This window comes from Bufo gargarizans, chromosome 2 (assembly GCF_014858855.1).
Source record: "Bufo gargarizans isolate SCDJY-AF-19 chromosome 2, ASM1485885v1, whole genome shotgun sequence".
Lineage (NCBI taxonomy): Eukaryota > Metazoa > Chordata > Amphibia > Anura > Bufonidae > Bufo > Bufo gargarizans.
The window spans coordinates 198,687,834-198,715,701 of record NC_058081.1 but is presented as its reverse complement, the minus strand read 5'-3'; the positions used below and the strand labels follow the sequence as shown (position 1 = coordinate 198,715,701).

Sequence of the window (27,868 nt, the reverse complement as noted above, 5' to 3'; positions counted from 1 at the left end):
TTTCTCATTCATCAGATAATCAACTGTGCATTTACAACATCAGATAATCGCTAACGAGCGTAAGTAGTAACGCTGGTTAGCAATGATCAGTTCAATTGTTGGCCCGTGTAAAGGGCCCTTTAAGAGAACCTTTGACCACAATTGACTTTAATTTGTCATCTGGGTCTTTCCATCCTTTACACAAGCTGAAAGTGGCCATATACTTTCAACAGCTGTAAGCAGGCCGACAACTACTCTTCCCGACACCCCTATACACGTCAGATGCTTGGTTCAGTAGAGCATACATGTGTTTTCAATGGGCAAGAGAGAGGCAAGCTATTATTACTATCCAATACAGTGTGTGTAATATACCTAAATAAATGCACAGTCTATAGGTCTAGATTACTACAAGGAAAACAAAAGGAAGGTAAAGTCAGCCAATAATTATATTCCAAACGCATCTACAGAAAGGAGTACCTTTAAAACCCAGTCAATAAACACAAAGGAGAAAAACAAAGAAAAAAAAACAAAATGAAATGATTTAGGCATCTTTATTTCAGAACATTATTTCAAGGAGTCCGTGTTATCACAACCAAGAGAGAGAGTCTTCTTTTCCACACCGGGATGGAGACATACAGTTCATCAAATGGAAGAATAGTTTATTTTTTTGATTTTTTTTATATATATATATTTTTTAAATAAAACAATATCGCTCAAACAATAATACTGCTACTGGAAGTCCAAAGATAGCAGTTTTAGGACTTAAAGAGCAAAACTGTGCACAAGGCTTCAGGATAAGTCAGAGATCCCACCTGCAAAATGTGCAAGTAGAAGTAATTGTGAAGATTGTTGCTTGTCCCTTGGTGGGACTGAGGAAGGCATGCCCATAGCACCGGTCTTCTACTGAAAGTGCTGGAATAAGCTTCAGTGACTCATTTTCTTCCCATCAATCAGAGTCTTTAAGGAGGCAAGAGAAGTACAAGCACACAGGAAGCATCTGTACAAGCTGAGAGTTCATGGTTTCTCTTTGTTGACACTACTATAAGTATTTGCGAGCCACATAGCTTAATATTCCTCCGTGCTTGTAGAATGCGACTTCTGCTTCATTATTAAAGGCTGCAATCACATGGAAAATCTTTCCGGTGCTTGTCTGGAAATGAAACACAGTTCATGATTACAATTAGGAGTTCTGAAAATAGCCCAGCATGCTTGCCCAGATATTTTCAGAAGTCCCATAGTAGTGAATAGAGAGCAAGTCACAAGTCAATTTTGCTACAAGTTTGTGTAATTCATGCTAATCAAACGCTGAACAGTGATTGATAAATCTGGTGCATCTTTACCATAGCATTTAAGTCCTTCAGATGTTATTGCAGTTTTTGCATACCACTACAATTGATAAATCTGGCATGTACCTAATTAACTGTACAGTGTAAAAACAACATTTATGCACAAGCATGGCATGCTCCAAAAATTGCAATTTTTTAATGCCAGTTTTTATGGAATAATACATTTCATCTTTTAAAAGGAGACATACCAGAAAGTTTAAAAAAATGGCCCTTTAGTGCACATTAATTAAAATATGATTCACTTTTCTAATTTCCCTTACATAGTAAAGTAGGATCAATTGAAGCTCTAGGTTTGGGGCTGCAGTGGTGAGAGAGTTTAAAGGGGTTCTGCAGTTTGTTTCAACTGATTATCTATCCTCTGGATAGATCAGCAGCATCTGACCGACGGGGGTCCGAAACCCGGGACCCTCGACGATCAGCTGTTTGAGAAGGCAGCGGAGCTCCAGCAGGGCCCCGGCCTTCTCACTGTTTACCGCAGGCCCAGTGACGTCACGACTAGTATCAACTTGCCTGGGCGCGGCTAAGCTCCGTTCACTTGAATGGAGCTTAGTCCCGCCCAGGCCAGTTGATACTAGTCGTGACGCCCTTGGACCAGCGGTAAACCGAGAGAAGGCCGCGGCACTCCTGGAGCAGTTTTAACTTTTCTAGGCTCTGATTGACTAGTCTGTACAGACTAATGAATCAGAGTAATCATCGGCAAGAGACCACTCTGATCCCTTGCTAGCTGCTCCAATGACTCTGCTGTCTGTGACAGGGGTAGACTTCAGCGCAGTGACACTTTATCATGTCAAAGCATCCAGTAACAGTTTGCATGTAGCTGTACGTCGGATTGCAGAAATGTACCTGCAATATGAACGTACAGCTGCATCCATTTGCAGCAAGGGGTTAAGCTTTTTTTTTTTTCTGTTTTATAAGCAGTTTTTCCTCCTGAGCATTTTAGAAACTGTCAGACAACCCTTTAAAAAGTGTGTGATACACAGTGGAATCCTACCTTGACTTCCAGACTTTCTCCAGGAACTAGCTTGGCATGGATAGATATAGAATACTGCTCTTTTCCTGAAAGGCTAAGAGATTCTGCATTTTCTCCAGGCAGAAACTGAAGAGGCACGATGCCAATGCCCACTAACTGATCCTTATGGATCTTCTCATAACTTTCAGCTATCACAGCCCGGACACCCTATTGACAGATAGTCATGAAAAAAATAAGATTAATATTTATACACAGTGTAAACGAGTGAAGAGTGAGCTTAAAAATGTAAAAAAAACAAAACTTCAGCAAGCCAAGTACTGGCATTTATTCATTTTATTAGCAAGTATTATTCTGGGTTATGATGAAAATATAGTATACCTATTCAGAATATCTCCAGCCATGACCTGTAATATCGTTCATGTATAGAAAAAGCAAGACCTCAAATATTGGTCCAACTGGCATATCTATGCAAGTGCAATTGGTATGTGCAGGTGAAACTCGAAAAATTAGAATATTGTGCAAAAGTTCATTTATTTCAGTAATGCAACTTAAAAGGAGTTGCTGCCCTGATCTATAGCCCTCATCTCTGAGCTCTTGACAGCTCAAACACTCTTATTAAACTGATAGGAATATGGCTTAAATGAGTGTTTGTAGCAGAAACCTGAGGATAAGTGATCTTTATATTTACCAGGATAACCTAGATCGACCTTGAGAAAAGGATAGTATAGTGCACACTGCTGGAAACTGTAAAGAAAAGAACTTTTATTGCCTCATACCCACAAAAGTGGCTTATCTACTAGCATACGTTCAGACGCCGACTAGAAAGCCACACCTAGGGTTTCACCCTCATTTGGCTTCTTCTGGAGTATGAGGAATTAAAAGTTCAGTTTTTTTTAAAGTTTCCGAGCAGTGTGCACTATATTCTCCTTTGCTTAAAGGGACTCTGTCACCAGTTTCTAACCCCCACTTTTAAAAATATTGTTCTGTCCATGGAGCCCTTGTGATTACTAAGGTGTTGTTATAAGCTAAATCTGCTGGCTCATTTTGATAAAAAAACGTTTTATCTAACCTGTCAGTCATATAGTTAAGGTGCCCAGGGCGTTTCTCATGGCCTGAAGATGCCGCCCGCCGCCGTTGGTGCCCAGCTCCTCCTCTGCTCTCGTCAGCGCCGCCTGAAAATCATAAGATACGCCTCCGGCTCTCCCTCACTCCCCCCTCCTTTTCTAAGATCCCGCGCGTGCGGCAGTGTTCGCGTTATCGGGAGGTTGAGCGAAGTGCGCATGCGCACTTCGCTCAATGAGGCTGAACCGAAAAGTCCGCACGGGCGCATCAGGCACAGGCCTGTGCGCACGTGCAGGGATCTTAGAAAAGAAGGAGGGGGGAGTGAGGGAGAGCCGGAGGCGTATCTTATGATTTTCAGGCGGTGCTGACGAGAGCAGAGGAGGAGCTGGGCACCAACGGCGGCATCTTCAGGCCATGAGAAACGCCCTGGGCACCTTAACTATATGACTGACAGGTTAGATAAAACGTTTTTTTTTTAATCAAAACGAGCCAGCAGATTTAGCTTATAACAACACCTTAGTAATCACAAGGGCTCCATGGACAGAACAATATTTTTAAAAGTGGGGGTTAGAAACTGGTGACAGAGTCCCTTTAAGCCTCTCTAGATAGGATCACTGCTGTACTAAAAATGTTAGAGACATCTTTTTATACCTGTCGGCTGAGATTGGGACAGTAGAGTGAAATGTTCCTTGGGGGCATGTTAAAGCAAAGTAAAAACTGACTAATCTGAACTACACCCTGTAGAGGTGGTGAGTGAATTTGGTTGCCATGACTTTCTTGCATTTATGCACTGTGTGAATTGGCTCAGTTTAAGGCCTCATGCACACGACAGTTTATTTTCACGGTCCGCAAAAACGGGGTCCGTAAGTCCGTGACCCGTGACTGTTTTTTCGTCCGTGGGTCTTCCTTGATTTTTGGAGGATCCACGGACATGAAAAAAAAGTCGTTTTGGTGTCCGCCTGGCCGTGCGGAGCCAAACGGATCCGTCCTGAATTACAATGCAAGTCAATGGGGACGGATCCGTTTGACGTTGACACAATATGGTGCCATTTCAAACGGATCCGTCCCCATTGACTTTCAATGTAAAGTCTGGAGTTCTTTTATACCATCGGATTGGAGTTTTCTCCAATCTGATGGTATATTTTAACTTGAAGCGTCCCCATCACCATGGGAACGCCTCTATGTTAGAATATACTGTCGGATATGAGCTACATCGTGAAACTCAGATCCGACAGTATATTCTAACACAGAGGCGTTCCCATGGTGATGGGGACGCTTCAGGTTAGAATATACTACAAACTGTGTACATGACTGCCCACTGCTGCCTGGCAGCACCCGATCTCTTACAGGGGGCCGTGATCAGCACAATTAACTCCTCAGGTGCCGCACCTGAAGGAGTTAATTGTACTATCATATCCCCCCGTAAGAGATCAGGGCTGCCAGGCAGCAGGGGGCAGACCCCCCCTCTCCCCAGTTTGAATATCATCGGTGGCCAGTGCGGCCCCCCCCCCCCCCTCTCTCTCTATTGTAATAAATCGTTGGTGGCCAGTGTGCGCCCCCCATCTCCCTCCCTCTATTGTAATAAATCGTTGGTGGCCAGTGTGCGTCCCCCATTGGCCCCCCCCGATCATTGGTGGCAGCGTAGTTCCGATCGGAGTCCCAGTTTAATCGCTGGGCTCCTATCGGTAACCATGGCAACCAGGAAGCTACTGCAGCCCTGGTTGCCATGGTTACGTAGCAATAGTACAATAGTAGAAGATTCATACTTACCTGCTGCGATGTCTGACCGGCCGGGAGCTCCTCCTACTGGTAAGTGACAGTTCATTTAGAAATGCGCCGCACAGACCTGTCACTTACCAGTAGGTGGAGCTCCCGGCCGGACACGAACATCGCAGCAGCAAGCAGGTAACTATGAATCTTCTACTATTGTACTATTGCTAAGTAACCATGGCAACCAGGACTGCAGTAGCGTCCTGGTTGCCATGGTTACCGATCGGAGCCCCAGCGATTAAGCTGGGACTCCGATCGGAACTCCGCTGCCACCAATGATGGGGGGGGGGGGGCGGGAGATGGGAGGCCGCACACTGGCCACCAATGTTGTTACTGCTATAGAGGGAGGGGGGCCGATGGGGGGCGCACACTGGCCACCAACGATTTATTACAATAGAGGGAGGAAGGGGGGGGCCCGATGGGGGGTTAATTGTGCTGATCACGGCCCCCTGTAAGAGATCGGGTGCTGCCAGGCAGCAGGGGGCAGTCTTGTACACAGTTTGTAGAGTATTCTAACTAGAAGCGTCCCCATCACCATGGGAACGCCTCTGTGTTAGAATATACTGTCGGATATGAGTTTTCACGAAGTGAAAACTTAGATCTGAAAAAGCTTTTATGCAGACGGATCCGTCTGTATGAAAGCAACCTACGGCCACGGATCACGGACACGGATGCCAATCTTGTGTGCATCCGTGTTCTTTCACGGACCCATTGACTTGAATGGGTCCGTGAACCGCTGTCCGTCAAAAAAAATAGGACAGGTCATATTTTTTTGACGGACAGGATACACGGATAAAAAAAAAAACGGAAAACGGCACAACGGCCACAGATGCACACAACGGTCGTGTGCATGAGGCCTAAATGGCATCCGTCAATGGATTTGTACCTGTGAAACTGGCTGGCCTGTGCACTTGGTAGCTGAAGGCGTCTGTGCTGATCCCACATTCATATGTTGCTGTTACTACTACAGCCTCAGCTCTCTCTGCAACTGCTAAGGCCCCTTTCACACGGGCGACTTTTCCGTGCGGGTGCGATCCGTGCGGCGAACGTATGGCACCCGCACTGAATCCTGACCCATTCATTTCTATGGGGCTGTGCACATGAGCGATGTTTTTAACGCATCACTTGTGCGTTCAGTTGAAATCGCAGCATGCTCTATATTTTCCGATTTTGACGTGACGCAGGCCCCATAGAAGTGAATGGGGTGTGTGAAAATCGGATGGCATCCGCAAGCAAGTACGGATGCCGTGCGATTTGCACGCATGGTTGCTAGGAGACCATCGGGATGGAGACCCGAGCATTATTATTTTCCCTTATAACATGGTTATAAGGGAAAATAATAGCATTCTGAATACAGAATGCATAGTAAACCAGCGCTAGAGGGGTTAAAAAATTTTTTTTTTAACTCACCTTAGTCCACTTGCTCGCGAAGCCGGCATCTCCTTGTGTCTCCGCTGCTGATGAACAGGACCTGGGGTGAGCTACTCCATTAAATAGAGCTTAAGGACCTTCGATGACGTCACTCCGGTCATCACATGATCTTTTACCATGGTGAATCACCATGGTAAAAGATCATGTGACGTACCATGTGATGACCGGAGTGACGTCATCGAAGGTCCTTAACCTGTATTTAATGGAGCAGCTCACCCCAGGTCCTGTTCATCAGCAGCGGAGACACAAGGAGATGCCAGCTTCGCGAGCAAGTGGACTAAGGTGAGTTAAATTATTTTTTATTTTTTTTTAACCCCTCTAGCGCTGGTTTACTATGCATTCTGTATTCAGAATGCTATTATTTTCCCTTATAACCATGTTATAAGGGAAAATAATACAATCTTCAGAACATCAATCCCAAGCCCGAACTTCTGTGAAGAAGTTCGGGTTTGGGTACCAAACATGCGCGATTTTTCTCACGCGAGTGCAACGCATGACAATGTTTTGCACTTGCGGAGAAAAAATCGCGCATTTTCCCGCAACGCACCCGGCTCTTATCCAGGCAAAAAAACTCACGCCCGTGTGAAAGAGGCCTAAGTCCTCTGCACTTTGATTGAGAGGACAAGGCAGTGTGATTGCTTTTTCAATGCCTGGCCCTGTCAAAGTGCAGAGGATGCAGCCTCTAGGTGTAATGGCAATGGCCCCATTGCTCCTAGAGGTTCATTTGCATATATTCAAGTATCATTTTCTCAGCAAAGCAGTCACATATGAACATAGGACCAACACAGATGTCTTCAGCTGCCAGATGCACATGTAACAGTTCAACCAGTGTCATAGGTGTAAAAAAAAAAAAAAAAAAAATTGGAGACATTTTTAATAAAGACCAATCAAATTATTATTTTTTTTTTTTATTGGTCTTTATTATGCTCCAGAAAGTGCAAAACATACCAGCAGGAATGGTCCTTTGGCAGCCCAGTCTCTTGAATTGCCTGATCCGTATTTTTTACCGGCTAAAATAATAAGTGGGATATCAGCTTTCTGATACAATTCTGCTGCTTCAAATACATCCATCTAGGGAAAAAGAAGCATTGTATGATCAGAAAACAAGAGCAATTTACAGTCACACATAATACAAAGCTTACAGCATAAACTCATTATGTACGTACAACACACACTATATAAAATGTTATCCTTTAAAAGGTTTTCTGATACTTCTATACTGATGACTTATCTTCTACATAGGTCATCAGTATCTGATCAGTGGGGTTCTGACCAGAACCCCCGCTGATCAGCTTTTTTTGAGAAGGCAGTGGCGCGCTTACCAAGCACAGCACCGTACATTTTATTTTTTGGGGACATTAGAAAGCTTAGAAGTTTAGAAGCAAATCTAAAAATGTTTAAGAACATTTCCAAACTTCCAATTTTTTCTTCATGACCAGTTCAGATCTGAAGTCACTTTCTGGGGCTTACATATTAGAAACCACCCATAAATCACCCCATTTTAGAAACTACACTCCTCAAGCTATTCAAAACTGATTTTTACAAACTTTGTTAATCCTTTAGGTGCCCCACAAGAATTAAATGAATATAGGAATTTTACATTTTAATCTATTTTTTCGTCAACACATTAAGGGTTAACAGCCAAACAAAACTCAAAATCTATTACCCTGAATCTGGAGTTTACAGAAACACCCCATGTGTGCTCAAAAACCGAAGTATGGGCGCACAGCAGGCTTCAGAGTGGAAGGAGCACCGGCTTTTGGAGAGCGGATTTAGCTGGAATGGTAATTGGGAGCTATGTCGCATATGAAGACACCCTGAGGTTGCCCTACAATGAAAACCCCCAAAAGTGACCCCATTCTGGAAACTACACCCCCTCAAGGAATATTTCAAAGGTGTGTAGTGAGCACTTTGAACCCATTGGGCGTTTTTAACAGAATTAGGAAACGCTTGGCTGTGTAAATGAAATTTTTTGTTGCAGAAAAAGTTGCTTTACACCCACATTTTTCACTTTCACAAGGGGGTAACAGGACAAAATGCACCCCACATTTTGTTACCCATTTCCCCCTGAATACGCCAACACCCAATATGTGCTCCAAAAATGATGTATGGGTGCATGTCGGGGTCCAAAAGGGAAGTAGCGCCATAGGGCTTTTTGAGCACAGATTTTGCAGGATTTACTTTTGTGAGATATGTCGCATATAAAGACACCCTGAGGTACCCCTAGAGTGGAAACCCTCAAAAAGGGACCCCATTCTGGAAACTACACCCCTCAAGGAATATTTCAAGATGTGAAGATACAACTTTGTCCTCAAATGTAAATCATGGAATTGGCTGTAAAAAATGAAAAAATATTTTTTTTTCCAGACGAATGGACTTTAGGCCCAAATTTTTCACTTTCAAAAAGGGGGAACTGGAGAAAATGTACCCCCTAATTTATTGCCCATTTTCTCCCGATTACAGCAATACCCCATATGTGCTTGTATATTGCTATATGGGCATACCACAGCGGTCCATTTTTCACAGATCAGTTGTTCAGTTTTTGGTTTCCGTTTCTGTTCCGTTTTTCCGTATGGCATATACAGTAATTACATAGAAAAAATTGGGCTCTGCATAGCATTTTCAATAGATGGTTCCGCAACAAAACGGAATGGATATGGAAGACATACGGATGCATTTCCGTATGTGTTCCTTTTTTTTGCGGACCCATTGACTTGAATGGAGCCAAGGAACGTGATTTGCGGGCAATAATAGGACATGTTCTATCTTTCAACGAAACGGAAAAACTGAAACGGAATGCATACGGAGTACATTCCGTTTTTTTGGCGGAACCATTGAAATGAATGGTTCCATATACGGACCGTATACGGAATGCAAAAAACGGCCTGTAATTGTGTGCAGGAGGCCTTAGGAAATGCTTGGCTGTGAAAATAAAAAAATGACAATTCTTTTCAAGAAAAAGTTGCTTTACACCAAAATTTTGCACTTTCACAAGGGGTAATAGGACAAAATGCACCCCACATGTTGTTACCCATTTCCCCCCGAATACGCCAACACCCCACATGATGCTAAAAAAAATTATGTATGGCCCCACGACAGGCTTCACAGTGGAAGGAGCACAATATGGATTTAGCTGGAATGGTAATTGGGAGCTATGTCGCATATGATGACACCCTGAGGTGGCCCTATAGTGGAAACCCCAAAAAGTGACCCCATTAAACTACACGCCCGTACGAACATTTTAAGTGGTGGAAACGGTATATTATACCAAACGGGTTTCTCACAGAAGGCAGAAATACTAGAGAGGATTTCAAAGCACACATTTGTAAAAATGAAAAATTAGTAGCAGACCCCAATTTTTCACTTTCACAAGGGGTTAAAGGAGAAAATGCACCTCAGTATATGTTCCCCATTTTGCGAACACCCCATATGTGCTCGTAGCCTGCTGTTTTGGCGCACAGCAGGCCTCTACAGGCAAAATGCAAAATATGTTTTTTGCAGGCCTGAATTGGCAGGCATGGATTTCAGCTTCCGTGTCGCATTTAAATTTTTTCCTGAGGTCCCCAGAATTGAAAAACCCCAAGTAGTGACCCCATTTCGGAAACAGAACCCTTGTACGAATATTTTAAGATGTGGAAAGGGTACTTTTTACCAAGCAGGTGTCTCACAGAAAAGAATATGTAGTGGTTGTTGGAAAGTAGATATTCAAGCGAGGTGGACTAAATCAGATATAAAGTGAAAATATTTCAGGAAGCATAAAAATTAATATTCCATGGAAGAAGGGTAGTTTCTGAAGCAGTCCTGCATGCACAGGCCAGGTTTTTCAGGGCAGGTTTCACATTAGTAAATGGTGCATTTCCTTATGCCTCTTTTGTGACACACCCTGCATCTTTTTTGGGTCCTTCCTTTGCTTGCTGTGTGGGGGACTTGACCTGGAAAATGTTGCCCTGGTACAACTCGGGCACCATGACTTCCTGAAGTACTGGGACCCTCCCTTGCCTGGGTTTGAAAAATGAGGGCCTTGATTACCACCTCTTAGAACTGAAGGAAAGTTCCTGTGTGGCCTGCAGATTGAAATAAAATGTACGCATTGCAAATTGCCATCTGTACAATGTGTACGGCCAGCTTTTTGTACCAGACTTTTGTTTTTCGTGTGGCACTGTAGGGCTTCATAAGTTGATCTGCAAGATCCACCCCTCGAATGTGCCTGTTGTAATCAAGGATGCAGTCTGGTTTGGGGACAGTGGTAGTTGTGACTCGTACAGAGGCAGGGGAGCTGGCGTTCGTGTGAATGGTGGTCAGTACAAGGAAGTCCCTCTTGTCCTTGTACTTAACCACCAGCATATTCTCATGGAGGAGAGCCCTACTTTCGCCCATTCTCAGTGGTTGCCCTACCAGGGATCTAGGGAGGCTTCTTTGATTGTCGCGTACTCTGCCGCAAGCCACAGTACCCCTGGCAGTTAGGGACCTGAATAGGGGGATACTGGTATAATAGTTATCCACATAGAGGTGGTAACCCTTATCCAGCAGTGGGTCTAGCAAGTCCCACACAATCTTCCCACTAACTCCTAGGACCGGGGGGGGGGGGGGGAATTTGTGGGTGTTCCCGGATCTACTCTCACAGAGTTTGTATATTTTTATGCCATACCTTGCCCGTTTGCTAGGCAGGTATTGGCGGAATCTAATCCTCCCAGGTTGAACAATAATAGGTCGTTTTGGGGTGGGCACTGTGTATTGTCTTTGTAGTGTAGGAATTTTCGGATTGATTCAAATCGCTTCCGGATCATGGTCTGACTGTAAATCGGAGTCTGGTAGAAAATGTCAGAACTCCAATATTGCCTAACATTTGGCTTCTTTACTACGCCCATATGCAGCATGAGTCCCCAAAACGTCTTCATCTCTGCTGCATCTACTGGGGTCCAACCTAGGGGTCTAGCTTATGGGGAACTAGGGCTCTGAGCAATGAATTGTTGGGAATACAAATTGGTTTGGGCCACCATTAGATTTACAAAATCTTCAGATAAGAAAAAATCTAGCTCAGTGAAGTCTGCACAGTCTATTAGAATTCCTGAGTTGCCCACAAAATCAGGAATTTAGGGCTAATAATCATAAGGGGGTGGGGTTCATGTGGACTCACTCTGGGGGGCTGCATCCGCTGCTACCCTGGGGAGCCTTCTAGAGGGTCCCTCATCAGCGGATGATGATGAGAGGGTAGAGGAAAGTGGCATCCTCTTCTCCCTCACTGGCAGACTCAGTATTGGAGGCAAGGATGCGTATGCCTCTTCAGATGAGTATAGTCGTTGGAATGAATGGGACATTTTTATTTTATTTGGGTGTGATGTGTGAAATGTGTAAACCTTTATTTAGTGTGCGGTGTGTATGTACTTTTAATCCAATAGTCATGAGACTAATAATTCCTGTTTAACGTCTATTTTAAAACATAACTTATTTATTATTGACATACATAACACATAGTTCAGACGTTGTATTACCTTTTAAGAATATGTTAGGGATAGTGGATCTGTAGCACTGACCTGTAGACGCAGTGCGCTTCAGATCTGTATCACAAGGGTAGTGCAGATATAGTTGACTGTGCTGACAGCGAATAGGACGCCATAACAATTCAGTAGGACTTATTCCTCTAATAATTATCAACATGACGCTGGGACAGCACAGCCAACATATCAAATGAATGATAGTTTATAACCTGGTGAGATATAACACCAGTAGATAATCAAAAGTGAGGAGATGCCAGTGGCAAATTTTTGAGATATATCACATTATATTTAATAAACATCATTCACAAAAGGATACAATTGTGACATAGTGACAGTGTCACAAATCTACCCCGTATACACTATTCCCTTTCATATATATTTTTAAAGTACTCTCAACAGAGTTTTTCTTCTTCTGAACTATGTGTTATGTATGTCAATAATAAATAATAAAAGTTATGTTTTAAAATAGACCTTAAACAGGAATTATTAGTCTCATGACTATTGGATTAAAAATATTGATCTCCTGGGTCCAGTGGATCTTTTGGATTTAATAATTTGTGTGTATGTACTGTTTCTTACACGTGAAGGGGCTTGTAATAAATTTGAAATAAAATTTAGAAGAAAAGTTGTAAAAAAAAAAAAAGTTTTCTGCACAAAAAGTCTTCTGCAGAAAAAAAAAAAAAAAGTGCACGGACCAAATGGTGTCTGTAAAAAAAGGATGGGTGAAACGGGGGGTGGAAAGGGACAGGGAGGGAGGGATCTAGAACAGCTGCAAATGAAAAATAAATAAATCTGTGCAGCTATTCCAGATGTTGTTCTTTCTTCTTTCCAGCAGCAAAGGGGTTAAATTCGCAGTGGTGGTGCACCACAAGTCCCAGCAGGCCACAGCAGCACAGAACCTCTCTGCAAGTAGTCACCAGCTAGAATGGCTGCTTGCAGGGAAGTTCTGCCTCTTCCTGTGCAGCTACTAGTGCTGCCATTGGCTGGAGCGTTGTTCCAGCCAATCGCAGCGCTGGCAGGGGACCCAAAACACTGGTGTCCCCTGCCTCACCTCCGTTGTGATGACCGCTTCTGACCAGTTCAGCACCGGCTACCAACCTCCTCCCGACCCTTCCCGCAGTTGCTGACAGCTTCCTGCGCTGCGCTGTGACCGACACATTGATCGGCCAAACGCAGCGCTTGGAGCTGCAGGGGGTGGATCGGCACCATGCTGCTCTTTCCTGGCATGGCTGCCTGCAAGAGCAGCCATGGTGCAGCGATTCCACCCCGATCTTCCCCCAGAGCCCCGCAGACCTCATGAAGTACATGTACGTCATGGGTCTTTTAAGTCATCACAGTTTCACCTTTTTAACCCTTCCCATAGCTTTCTAGCAGCATTACAGTTGATAAAAACGTTACCTTTATAAGCAATCGTGGACTTAAAAAAACTGGCAAAAATCATCTTAGTAGGATATGCAAATGAGGGCTCGTAGGTGCCCAGGCAGCTCTGCCTTATCGTCGCTTCCCCCGCCTAGTCTTTCCCTTTGCCCGCCCATCTTTTTACTTCTTCTCTCGCCGAGATCCATTCCTGGTACGGCATCACAGTGATTAATGCGTATGCGCCGGCTAACTTTTGCCACAGGTGCGGGATCTCGGCGAGAGTAGTAGTAAGAAGATGGGCGGGCAGAGGGAAAGACTAGGCGGGGGGAAGCGACGATAAGGCAGAGCTGCCTGGGCACCTACAAGGTTGATGCCGCCCCTGGGCACTTGCGAGCCCTCATTTGCATATCCTACTAAGATGATTTTTGCCAGTTTTATAAGTCCACGATTGCTTATAAAGGTAACGTTTTTATCAACTGTAATGCTGCTAGAAAGCTATGGGAAGGGTTAAAAAGGTGAAACTGTGATGACAGACTCCCTTTAAGCAAGCCTAACACCAGAAGATCGCTGACTGCGCCCGTGAGGCAGTGACCGAGTATGATCCTTTCATTGGATGAAACACTGCCATGGGTGCAAACTAAAAACCTGAGGAAATCATGGAAAACCACTTTTAAAGTGAATCTTCACTTTCAATCATCATATCAATTTTAGAGCGAAAATAATGCTCAATAATTTCTACATATATTTTATAGGTAAGAGTGGCATTTTGACAGTGATAACTTTAAAAAAAAAACTTTATTATATTTTTTTTATAATAGCAGAACGCATTAACAAAGAAATTCATTATTTTTTTGCTCTATTCTGAAAGAGCATACAAAAAGTACAGGCATCTGTATATATAAATATATCAAGGGTCAGTACAGAGATCTATCCCATCATCTACAGACGTGGACAAAATTGTTGGTACCCTTTGGTCAATGAAAGAAAAAGTCACAATGGTCACAGAAATAACTTTAATCTGACAAAAGTAATAATAAATTAAAATTCTATAAATGTTAACCAATGAAAGTCAGACATTGTTTTTCAACCATGCTTCAACAGAATTATGTAAAAAAATAAACTCATGAAACAGGCATGGACAAAAATGATGGTACCCCTAACTTAATATTTTGTTGCGCAACCTTTTGAGGCAATCACTGCAATCAAACGCTTCCTGTAACTGTCAATGAGACATCTGCACCTCTCAGCAGGTATTTTGGCCCACTCCTCATGAGCAAACTGCTCCAGTTGTGTCCGGTTTGAAGGGTGCCTTTTCCAGACTGCATGTTTCAGCTCCTTCCAAAGATGCTCAATAGGATTGAGGTCAGGGCTCATAGAAGGCCACTTTAGAATAGTCCAATTTTTTCCTCTTAGCCATTCTTGGGTGTTTTTAGCGGTGTGTTTTGGGTCATTGTCCTGTTGCAAGACCCATGACCTGCGACTGAGACCAAGCTTTCTGACACTGGCTAGTACATTTCTCTCTAGAATTCCTTGATAGTCTTGAGATTTCATTGTACCCTGCACAGATTCAAGACACCCTGTGCCAGACGCAGCAAAGCAGCCCCAGAACATAACAGAGCCTCCTCCATGTTTCACAGTAGGGACAGTGTTCTTTTCTTGATATGCTTCATTTTTTCGTCTGTGAACATACAGCTGATGTGCCTTGGCAAAAACTTCGATTTTTGTCTCATCTGTCCACAGGACATTCTCCCAGAAGCTTTGTGGCTTGTCAACATGTAGTTTGGCATATTCCAGTCTTGCTTTTTTATGATTCGTTTTCAACAATGGTGTCCTCCTTGGTCGTCTCCCATGTAGTCCACTTTGGCTCAAACAACGACGGATGGTGCGATCTGACACTGATGTTCCTTGAGCATGAAGTTCACCTTGAATCTCTTTAGAAGTCTTTCTAGGCTCTTTTGTTACCATTCGGATTATCCGTCTCTTAGATTTGTCATCAATTTTCCTCCTGCGGCCACGTCCAGGGAGGTTGGCTACAGTCCCATGGATCTTAAACTTATGAATAATATGTGCAACTGTACTCACAGGAACATCTAGTTGCTTGGAGATGGTCTTATAGCCTTTACCTTTAACATGCTTGTCTATAATTTTCTTTCTGATCTCTTGAGACAGCTCTTTCCTTTGCTTCCTCTGGTCCATGTCGAGTGTGGTACACACCATATCACCAAACAACACAGTGATTACCTGGAGCCATATATATAGGCCCAATGGCTGATTACAAGGTTGTAGACACCTGTGATGCTAATTAGTGGACACACCTTGAATTAACATGTCCCTTTGGTCACATTATGTTCTGTGTTTTCTAGGGGTACCATCATTTTTGTCCATGCCTGTTTCATGAGTTTATTTTTTTACATAATTCTGTTGAAGCATGGTTGAAAAACAATGTCTGACTTTCATTGGTTAACATTTATAGAATTTTAATTTATTATTACTTTTGTCAGATTAAAGTTATTTCTGTGACCATTGTGACTTTTTCTTTCATTGACCAAAGGGTACCAACAATTTTGTCCACGTCTGTATTTATCCCCAGGACTGTGACTGTGACGAGGGGACATCCTCTGCGTCTGGAGGAAAGAAGGTTTGTACACAAACATAGAAAAGGATTCTTTACGGTAAGAGCAGTGAGACTATGGAACTCTCTGCCTGAGGAGATGGTGATGGTGAGTACAATAAAGGAATTCAAGAGGGTCATGGACGTATTTCTGGAGCTTAATAATATTACAGGCTATAGCTACTAGAGAGGGGTCTTCCTCTGGATCAACTTGCGGGATAACAGGCCGAACTGGATGGACAAATGTCTTTTTTCGGCCTTATGTACTATGTTACTACTATCTATTAGGACTAGGGCTGAAACTATTACGATTGAATCAAGCAATTCGACACAAAAAAATCCTCAATGCAAATTTTTTGCATCGAGGATTCGTTTGTGTCATGTGACAACGGAGTGGGAGTAAAGCGCTTGCTGTTACTTACCGCTTCGTGGTCACCCGCCGGCCTGTACCGCGCTGCACTGGATCCTGACACATCGTCAGGTCATAGTGCACGTAAGCGCGCACTATGACCCGACGCTGTGTAACGTCAGGATACAGTGCAGCGCGTGGAGAAAAAGAGGAAGGAGCTGTGGAGCAGCGCCCCTACAGGAAAGGTAAGTATTTTATTTCACTGGCGCTGGGGACATGGCACTGAAGGGGGACAGCAATGGATGGCACGGACGGGCTGATCTGATGGCACTGGGGGACATGACAATGGATGGCATTGAGGGGCTGATGGTACTGGGGTGTGGGAGAGCTGAAGGCACTGGGGGAACTGACGCACTTCGGCTGATCGCACACGGGGGAAACGAAGGGTGTTTGGAGACTGATGAGTTTTTATAAAGGAAAACAGTCTAATAATTCATTTTTTCTTATTAGATTACGCGATTAATCGCAAAAAATTAATTGATTCAATACTCGATTACTGAAATAATCATTTACTAGTTAGGACTACCTATGGTATTCTTTAATAGGCATTTTTACTGGACAGTCAGTGATCACAGTGCTGGGGCATACACAAAGAGAGGTCTATGGACACAACATTTACCATATGTGCTAGGAGCATTTCCAAGCAGATAGGCTGAATGTACACAGATGTGGTGTGAACATAACCTGTGAACAAGTGGAGTCTCTTCACATTTTGAAACTTTTATTTAAACAGGAAGAACATTCTGAAAAGCATTTTATTACTCACCATTTGTCCTGATGGAAAATGGATGGTTTTTGGCCCACTTTTTCCAACAAGCTTGTTAAAAAGTTTCATGTTAGCAAACGTTCCTCTAGTCATCACAGCATCATTGCCTCTGCGGGCCCCATATGAATTAAACTCTCTTGGCACTAAGCTACATGATAAAAAAAGAAGGAGTTACACAACAATAAATAAGATGGAAAAATGCAAGTTGCCGAGATGGGCATGTGGGTGGAATCACACAAGCAGTTTGTGGTACAGATTTTTAAGTCAAAGCCAGAAGTGGATCCAGAAAGAAGGGTAAGGCAGGCCACTTTCACACTCCAGACTCGCAGCACCTGTCCTGACCTCCTAGAACTGACAGGGTCACATAGTATTTATTGATTCATGAAGCTATGTAACCCTTAGAGGTCTGGAATGTATTAGATAATAGTGACATAATGCTGTCAGTGTTATCCAATACATTCCAGAACTGTAAGGGTTACATAGCATCATAAATCAATATAATGCTATGCCGACCCCGGCAGTGCTGGAAGTTCAGGACGGATGCTGTGTTGCACTCATGCGCCGAGTCCGGAGTGTACAACTCGCTTGTGTGAAAGCGGCCTAAGACTACTTTCAACACCTGCGCTTTTGCTTTCTGCTATTGAGATCCGTCATAGGATCTTAAAACCAGAGGAAAACGCATCCGTTTTGTCCCCATTCATTGCCAATGGGGACAAAACCGAAATGAACAGAGTGTACCAGAATGCATTCTGTTCCTTTCCAATGACTAACACAAAAGCGCTGCAAGTAGCGTATCAATACGGATCCGTCATGAAACGGTGACTGAACCATATTTTTTGGACACAAGAAAACGGATCCGTCCACCATTGAATTACAATGGATTTAGTGCCGGATTAGTCTTGTTCATTTGGGATATGATACAACCGGATCCGTTCTGAATGGATACAGACAGTTGTATTATATACGGGATGTGTTTTTGCTGATCACCTGAAGGATCCAGCAAAAACGGAGATGTGAAAGTAGCCCGTGCTTCCTTTACATTTCTTTTGAATCTACCGGTACTTATGGCTTTGGCTTGAAAACTGCACCAGAGACAGTAAAAAAACTGAATGTGTGACTCTAGCATAAAGGTTTAATATGGAAAAAACTTACTTTCTCTGAATCAAGTACTTGGCAGCAGGACTTGTACGAGAGATGCTTCCCGCCGGCGAAATGTGGTCAGTAGTGACGGAATCCCCTAAATAAAGTAATACATTGGCTCGTTCAATTGTTGTCAGAGGTGCTGAGACCTTGTCCTAAAACGAACAATGCCAAAAATAAGATTCTTTTTTATTCAATGGTAAAAATAGAATATAAAAAACACATTATTTTCCCTTAAAATAGTCAATCATGAAATGTTGATTTGACTGGTACAGGATAGGAAAACATTACTGCTGAAATACAATAGACTGTGAAGGGAAAAACTTTTTCGAATGGACTTAAGAATTCAGACCCTTTGCAAGTACCCTTGAAATTTAACTCTGGGGGCCCTCCCATTTCTCTTGATCATCTTTGAGATGTTTCTGCACCTTGACTGGAGTCCATCTGTAGCAAATTCATTTGATTGGACATGCGATGGAAAGACACACCCCTGTCTATACAAGGTCTCACAGCTGACAATGAATATCAGAGCAAAAACCAAGCCATGAGGAGGAAAGAACTGCCTGTAGAGATCAGAGACAGGATTGTGTGAAGGCGCAGATCTGGAGAAGAGTACAAAAACATTTCTGCTGCAGTGAAAGTTTCCAAGAGCACAGTGGCCTCCATAATTCTTAAATGGCAAATGGAAGACGTTTGGAGCAACCAAAACTCTTCCTAGAGCTGGCCGCCGCACCACCAAACTAAGTAATCGGCGCAAAAGGAACTTGGTAATAGAGATGACCGAGAATCTAATAGTCACTCTGGCTGAGCTTTGGAGCAAATGGGAGAACCATCACTGCAGCACTACACCAATTTGGGCTTTATGGCAGAGTGGCCAGAAAGAAACCTTTCCTTAGGAAGACATATAAAGCCTCCCTATAGAAACAAAACTCTCTGGTCTGATGAAACCAAGATTGAACTTTTTGGCCTCCATTCTAACCATCATGTCAGGAGCAAACCAGGCACTGCTCATCACCTGCCCTAAAGTGAAGCATGGTGGTGGCAGCTGTGGGGGGTGTTTCCAAGTAGCTGGGACAGGGAGACTGGTCAAAGTTGAGGGAAAGCTGAATGGGGCAAAGTACGGAGATATTCTTAATGAACACCTGATCCAGAGTGCTCTGGACCTCAGACTGGGCCGAAGGTTCACCTTCCAACAAGACAATGACCCTAAACACACAGCCAAGACAACAAAGGAGTGGCTTACAGACAACTTGAACCCAATCAAACATTTCTGGAGGGACCTGAAAATGGCTGTCCACTGACAGTCCCCATCCAACCTGACAGAGCTTTAGAGGAACTGCAGAGAAGAATGGCAGAAAATCCCCAAATCCAGGTGTGAAAACCTTGTGGTCTCTTACCCAAGAAGACTGGAGGCTGTAATCGCTTCCAAATGTGCTTCAGTCCTGAGTAAAGGGTCTGAATACTTATGTCAATGCAAGATGTTAAGATTTTAGTTTTTCCTTTTAAAAAAATTAGGAAAGATCTTGAACATTCTGTTTTCACTGCCAATATGGGGTACTTAGCAGAAAAATTAGAATTTTTAATTATTTATTTTGGCACAAGGCTGCAACATAAAGTGAACGAAGTGAAAGTGTCTGAAGACTCTCCAAATGTTTGTAGATCTTTGTGTCATATCCACAACTCGATTACTCTTATGGGTATTCTTCCACTATGCTGGTCATACTCTATCCCTAGCACTGTAAACATTCTTTAATTCCCACTCCATGCACATTTTCCAGTGTTCCTTTGTCACTCATGTCATAGACGCTAATAGCTAAAAGTAGCATAAGTGTAGTACCAAAAACAGGATAATCCATATTTCTTCTCAAGTCCAAAAGGGAGCACTGAATGCAGAGTTTATATTCAAGTTACAGTTTATACAGGGTGCTGGAAAAAGCATGACCAGACGAAAGACAATAAATTTTTTTTTAAAAGAATAAATGTAGCGATTTATACATAACTCATGATAACATGCCTAAGTGAGCTTACTGACAAACTTCGACCATTCCTTCCAGAAATTCTTCAAATGGAAACGGGACACTTCAATATGGCTAAAGCTACTTTCACACTGGCGTTTTGGCTTTCCATTTGTGTGATCCGTCATGGGCTCTCACAAGCGGTCCAAAACGGATCAGTTTTGCCCTAATGCATTCTGAATGGAAAAGGATCCGCTCAGAATGCATCAGTTTGCCTAGGTTTAGTCACCATTCTGCTCTGGAGGCGAACACCAAAACGCTGCCTGCTTGACGAAACTGAGCCAAACAGATCCGTCCTGGCACACAATGTAAGTCCATGGGAACGGATCAGTTTTCTCTGACAACAGAAAAAGGATCTGTCTTTCATTGACTTTCAATGGAGTTCAAGACTGATCCATCTTAGCTATGTTACAGTTATAACAAACGGGTCAATTCATGACGGATGCATGTGGTTGTATTATTGTAACGGATCAGTTTTTGCAGGTCCATGATGCATCCGCCAAAAACGTGAGTGTTAAAATAGCCTAAGGCATTTTTTAATTACATATTCACATTGAGATATAAAAAATAAATTAAAAAACAAAAAAACGGAGTTTTACATACCAGCCTGTTGAAAAAGGGAGGACTTCTAATGTAGGTGGATCTAAGGTCCCACGGGAATAAAGTGCTTTCAGGAGAGTCCAAAAGGTTCCACCTTGTATTTTGTTTCTTTACATAGATAGATAGATAGATAGATAGAAAGAATGGTTACCAGCGATACAGTTTGCTAATGGCAAAAAATAACATATGTAACAGTAGTACATACTCCTACCAATCACATAGATCACAAAATCAGCTTAATTAACAATGTAGTCAGTTTAATTTAGCAGCATAGTCATATATCTGAGAAGAGCTGATTCACACCTGACCAGAAATGCCTGTATGATAGTAATTTATCATACAGTCAGTCTCCAACTGATCGCAGAGCTATTGCAGTGTGCTCACGTCATCAGACAGACGGCTTCGACCTATGATACATTCAGTTTGGGTCAAGGAAGCTGTGATCGGCCAAGGAGATGAGGCCAACACACGTACCGATTCCCAGACACAACATGGTTGTGTTATTCATATGTATTTTTTGTACCTCTATTTTTATTTTCAGTTCTTTGAACATGGACGGTATAACAAGATTCTCTTCAACTTGTAAGATCTCTTCACGGCTGGGCCAAATGTCTCGTAGGAAGACCTTCTCGCCCTGAGCATTCACCCCTGAAAAATGGCATAAAGTGAATTATTTACACATTTAGTCAAATTCAGAAAACTTGCATACGTGACCGATACAATAATGTGGCCTACAATTAAGGGTACACACGACCGTGTGTAATCCTTTCCGTTTTGCGGTCTGCAAATAACGGAACTGTGTGTCTGCATTTTGCAGACAAATTACTTCTGTTTGTGTCCCGTATGTCTTCTGTTTTTTATGGTCCGCAACAAAACCCCCCAAAAATTATTAAGGCCTTCACATACGGAAACTGATCCGCAAAAAACAGATGACATACGGAAACCATTCCGTATGTCATCCGCTATTTGCGGATCCAGAGACTTGAATGAGGCTACAGACCGATCTGTGCGGACAATAGTAGTACAAGCTTCATATTTTTGCGGACTAGAAATGTGGAAACACTGATGCGGACAACAAACTGAACGTTGTCTGCACATTTTATTCACCCATAGAAATGAATGGATCCGCATCTATTACGCAAAACGCGGAACGGATTCGGATCGGATAAAATGATACGGTCGTGTGAATGTACCCTAAGGCTCCATTCACACGTCCGCAACGTGTTTTCCAGATTCACAGAGCCGCAAAACACGGAAAGCGGCAATGTGCATTCCACATTTTGCGGACTGCATATTGCCGGCACTAATAGAATATGCCTGTTCTTGTCCGCAATTGCGGACAAGAATAGGACATGTTCTATTTTTTTTGCGGAACGAAGTGCGTAGGAATGAATGGGTCCGCAATTCCATTCCGCAAAATGCGGAAACGAAATTGCGGACGTGTGAATGGAGCCCAAGAGAGGAAATTTTATGCGGATCCTGGAAGTTTGCTTGAAATCCAGCCACAAATGACATCCCACAGATTTTTCCTCCATCAAAAAACAAAATGACATGTAACGTCTTGACATGGTTTCTGCAGTGGGTAGGGACACATGGTTTTAGGCCCATGTGGGCAAATGTAAAGCACATGTACTTCTACTTTGACATTTTTCTTGAAATTAGCATCACATTTTGTTGTTCATATAAAACAATCAGTGGGCTCTTCAAAAATGAAAACGGTGCTCTAAGAAATGAAAACAGCGCTGCGGTAGGCTGCAGGGGGCAAGAAAGAACCGCGTTTTATTAATCTGGTTCTTTTAAAAGGTAAAAAAAAAAAAAAACCTGAAGGCAGCCATTATTTCCTTTCTTGTCATTATGACAAAAGTTAGATTACCTGAAATCTTATCTTAACCTTACATTCTGATTGTGTTTAAAAAATAAATAAAAAATTACAGAATCCGATAAAACTATTGTCTTCCGAGTCCAGAACATCTCAAGATATATGTATTTAATACTTACCCAGAGCATCTGTTTGCAGGTCTAGGTTTACTGTGCCTGCCAATGCATAGGCGACAACCAGAGGTGGGGAGGCCAAGTAATTGGCACGGATAAAACTACACCTACTCCCCTCAAAATGCTTGTTTCCAGAGAAAACACCACATGCCACCAGTTCCCCCTAAAAACAAAGGAACACATTAAATGTATAAGTGTGGAACGCAACTGACTCAGATATATAAAAAGGACCGGTTGTATCAGCATACCTCCTTAATAGCACTGACGATTTCCTCTGGTAAAGGATTGCTATTGCCAACACACCTTGAGCATCCATACCCAATAATGTCAAACCTGTTAACAGAAATGCAAATGTTGCAATTAGCTGTCACATCAAGGCTCTCCAAAATACCATGCTTGTCCATTTATCTACAGTTAGCGCCTGAAGAACAAAGACTTAAAGGGGTTGTACAGCCAGTACATATTGATGACCTATACTCAGGATAGGTCATTATCTGATTGCTGAGGGTCCGACTCTCAGTCACTCTGCCAGATAGCTGTTTGAAGAGGCGGTGCGAGTGCTACTTCCTCTGAGATTACACTGTTCCGCCAAGGCTTTCCAGAGAACGCGCAGTGTAATCCTGAAGGGGAGTAGAACGCGCAGTGTAATCCTGAAGGGGAGTAGAACGCGCAGTGTAATCCTGAAGGGGAGTAGAACGCACAGTGTAATCCTGAAGGGGAGTAGAACACGCAGTGTAATCCTGAAGGGGAGTAGAACGCGCAGTGTAATCCTGAAGGGGAGTAGAACGCGCAGTGTAATCCTGAAGGGGAGTAGAACGCGCAGTGTAATCCTGAAGGGGAGTAGAACGCGCAGTGTAATCCTGAAGGGGAGTAGAACGCGCAGTGTAATCCTGAAGGGGAGTAGAACGCGCAGTGTAATCCTGAAGGGGAGTAGAACGCGCAGTGTAATCCTGAAGGGGAGTAGAACGCGCAGTGTAATCCTGAAGGGGAGTAGAACGCGCAGTGTAATCCTGAAGGGGAGTAGAACGCGCAGTGTAATCCTGAAGGGGAGTAGAACGCGCAGTGTAATCCTGAAGGGGAGTAGAACGCGCAGTGTAATCCTGAAGGGGAGTAGAACGCGCAGTGTAATCCTGAAGGGGAGTAGAACGCGCAGTGTAATCCTGAAGGGGAGTAGAACGCGCAGTGTAATCCTGAAGGGGAGTAGAACGCGCAGTGTAATCCTGAAGGGGAGTAGAACGCGCAGTGTAATCCTGAAGGGGAGTAGAACGCGCAGTGTAATCCTGAAGGGGAGTAGAACGCGCAGTGTAATCCTGAAGGGGAGTAGAACGCGCAGTGTAATCCTGAAGGGGAGTAGAACGCGCAGTGTAATCCTGAAGGGGAGTAGAACGCGCAGTGTAATCCTGAAGGGGAGTAGAACGCGCAGTGTAATCCTGAAGAGGAGTAGAACGCGCAGTGTAATCCTGAAGAGGAGTAGAACGCGCAGTGTAATCCTGAAGAGGAGTAGAACGCGCAGTGTAATCCTGAAGAGGAGTAGAGCTCGCACGAGCACTGCCACCACAACAACTTCAAACAGCTAATCAGCGGGGGTGACTGGAGTCAGACCCAAACAGGTCAGAGACTGAAGACCTATCCTGAGGATAGGTCATCAGTATGTACTGGCTGCACAACCCCTTTTATAATTTTTCACTAAATACTACATACAGTACATAACCATGGGCAGGATATTCAGAAATACAATCTGTGACCAGTTGAGAAATGTATCTTAGGACAGCAATATGTGCCTGGATTTTGTTTCCACTCTGGACAGATATTACACTTAAAGAGGACCTGTCACCTGTGTTCACCATGTAGTAATTCTGGAGAATCTTTACATATAACCATGTTGTGCTATTCTTCTTTTATTCCTACTAGAACTTTATGAATAAATTGTCAGCAGACTGCAATAAAGGGTCATCTGGGTCTTACCATTTGGCGTGTGTCTGTGCCCAGTCTGAAACTATCCAATCAATGCTGCCGGTGACAGAATGTTCAGGGACAAACTCCCAACAGGTAACCCCAGTTGCACTTTTATTGCAAACCGCTAACAATTCATTCATAAAACATGTAGTAGGAATAATGGAGGGACAGTACAACACAGTTATATGAAAATATACTCCGCAATTGTTATTACAAGTAGGAATGCAAGTAGTTACTAAAACAGACATATCAAGAGAGGAGGCAGGCCCGCGTTAAAGAGGTTGTCTCACTTCAGCAAATGGCATTTATCCTGTAGGTAAAGTTACTACAAGGCACTTGCTGGGAATTGTAGTTTCACCACAACTGGAGTGGCAGGGGTTGCTGATCCCTGATGTAGACAAAGTTAAGGCTCTTACTAATGTGTTGTGATTGTCCATATTGCATCCTTTGCTGGCTGGATTCATTTTCCCATCACATTATACACTGCTCTTTTCCAGGGTTACAGCCACAGATGCACTGCAGATATGAGGTGGTCTGGACAGGAGCTGCTGCGCATGTGTGCCTATGCGTGCTCCCGTGGTCCTGGCCACCAGAGAGCCAGGCACTTTTTCGAATAGTGTACAGACATGGCCATAACCCCTGGAAAGGAGCGGTATCCAGCCAGCAAAGGAAGCAATATGGACTATGACAATACATTAGTAAGTGCATTGTATTACCTGTCTACATCAGGGATCAGCAACCTCTGGCACTCCAGATCTTACGCTGGGTTCAGACCTGAGCGTTCGCAATGGAGCGCTCTGTATGCGCGATTGTACCGGCGTTTGCAATCGCGCATAGAGACAAGCGAACGCCCATTGTCGCGCGTTCCCGAAAGTCTATGTACAGGAACGCGCGACAAGACGCCCCAAAGAAGCTCATGTACTTCTTGGGGCGTCTTACAGCGTGATCATACGCGCTGTAAAACGCCCAGGCGAGAACCATGCCGATAGGGAAGCATTGGTTTCTCCTTGTTGAGCGTTTTACAGCGCGTAGGAACGCGCTGTAAAACGCTCAGGTGTGAATCCAGCCTTAGTGAAACTACATTTCCCAGCATGCACACTTGCTTGTCTGTACTCGGAACTCCAGTAGAAATGAAAGGAGCATGCTGGCAGTTGTAGTTTCCCAAAAGCTGGAGTTAAGGTTGCTGATCCCTGGTCTACATGATAAAATGCCATTTGCTGAAATGAGACAACTCCTTTCAAAGGCTACAGACACCTTAGGGGCAATTTTGTGTTGCACTTGGTTTATTATGGGCTAAAAACTTTTTTTTTTGTTATTAGAAATATTGCTTGTATTCTTATACAATGCTCAAAAAAATAAAGGGAACACTAAAATACCACATCCTAGATTTCAATGACTGAAATATTCCAGTTACAAATCTTTATTCATTACATAGTCAAATGCTTTGAGAACAATAAAACTTTGTAAAGTTAACCCTTTAAATGCCGGAGGTTTTTTCGTTTTCATTTTTCTTCCCCATCTTCCTTGAGCCATAACTTTTTTTATATTTCCGATCACATATCCATTTTTTGCGGAACAAGTTGTACTTTCTAATGCCATTTATTATGGCATACAATGTAGTGGAAAACAGAAGAAAAAAAAAATTTAAAAAAAATTCCTCCACCATTTTACGGGTTTTGTTCCCACGGCGTTCCGTTTGCAGCAAAACTGACCCACACCCTTCATTCTCTGGGTCAGTACGATTACAACGATAACCCATATTTATAGGTTTTATTTAAGGATTTTTTTATTTTATTTTTATAAATCTCTTTTTATTATTTCAAATATAGCAAATAGAAGTTCACAATACGACTTATTCCATAAGACTGACAGAGATTGTACAATATTGCAAGTTAAAATAGTAGCTGTATATGGACATAATCATATCCTGAATTCAATACACCTTCAGAATACAGATAGAACAAAGGGAGTATAACATAGGGAGTATAACATACAAGGGAGGGGGTGAAAAAGGGATGATAAGGCACTTGGTATTTGAGCAGAAATTGACCCCTAGGGGTGATGTTACGATTAGGGGTGCACCGAAATTCGGGCAGCCGAAAATATCGGCCGAAAATGCACCTAATCCATTTCGGCCGATATTTGTACATATCGGCAGAAAATAGCGGGGAGGGACTGGGAGGAGGAGCTGGGGGCCGGTGCGTTCACTGTGCTCCGGCCCCCAGCTCCAGTAGTTATAAAAAGTGTGCAATTAATACGGATTATATTCATGAGGCCCCCTCTACATCCTACTCACAGGGCTGGGTGGGGGTCTGTGGATGGCACTGTTATGGGGTGGGTGGGGGTCTGTGGATGGCACTGTTATGGGGTGGGTGGGGGTCTGTGGATGGCACTGTTATGGGGTGGGGGGTCTTTTAAAAGTATTTGGGCAAAAAGGCAGTTTCGGTTTCGGTCAAGGGGTATCCTGAATTTTCGGTTTTGGACCAGAATTTTCATTTCGGTGCACCCCTAGTTACGATAGTTTTTTTTTCCGATCAATCTGTTGAGCTGTGTGAGGGCTCGTTTTTTGAGGGACAATCTGTAGTTTTTATTGACACCAGTTTGCAGCATGTGTGATTTTTTAATCACATTTTATTAAAAAATGTTGGGTATGAGAAGCAATGAAAAAATGGCAAATTGGCCATTTTGAGCTTTTTTTTCCCATTACGCCATTTGACGTATTGGAAAAATATTAAAACTAATTTTTTTACATTTTTTTTTAAACTTTTTGTAATGATTTTGAAGCTCGTATTTGAGTATACAAAACAAAAAATTTTAAAAAATTCTGCACAATCATGGCCAAAATAAGAAGTGCAGCTTCAATGCCGTCAGCCTCTTCAGTGAGGCTGAGGGTAATGAAATCAATTACCAGCATCCTTAATAGCCGCAGAGAATGCCGGTAAGAAGCGCTAGCTTCCAGGTTTG

The 27,868-nt window shown here is 43.1% G+C and overlaps 1 protein-coding gene across 1 annotated transcript in view; it reads right to left on the bottom strand.

Annotated features, from left to right (window-relative positions):
• Window positions 1–515: 515 nt before the first annotated feature.
• Window positions 516–27,868, bottom strand: part of IREB2 (iron responsive element binding protein 2) — a 92,407-nt gene continuing 65,054 nt past the window's right edge. Inside the window, exons 15-23 of the mRNA XM_044279876.1 lie at window positions 23,197–23,281; window positions 22,955–23,111; window positions 21,480–21,604; window positions 20,960–21,064; window positions 18,354–18,496; window positions 17,202–17,349; window positions 7,507–7,629; window positions 2,317–2,502; window positions 516–1,129 (exon numbers count right to left, since the gene is read on the bottom strand). Of these exons, the coding sequence (XP_044135811.1) occupies window positions 1,019–1,129; window positions 2,317–2,502; window positions 7,507–7,629; window positions 17,202–17,349; window positions 18,354–18,496; window positions 20,960–21,064; window positions 21,480–21,604; window positions 22,955–23,111; window positions 23,197–23,281 (1,183 nt within the window). The 3' untranslated portion in view covers window positions 516–1,018. The remainder of the gene's footprint in view (window positions 1,130–2,316; window positions 2,503–7,506; window positions 7,630–17,201; window positions 17,350–18,353; window positions 18,497–20,959; window positions 21,065–21,479; window positions 21,605–22,954; window positions 23,112–23,196; window positions 23,282–27,868) is intronic.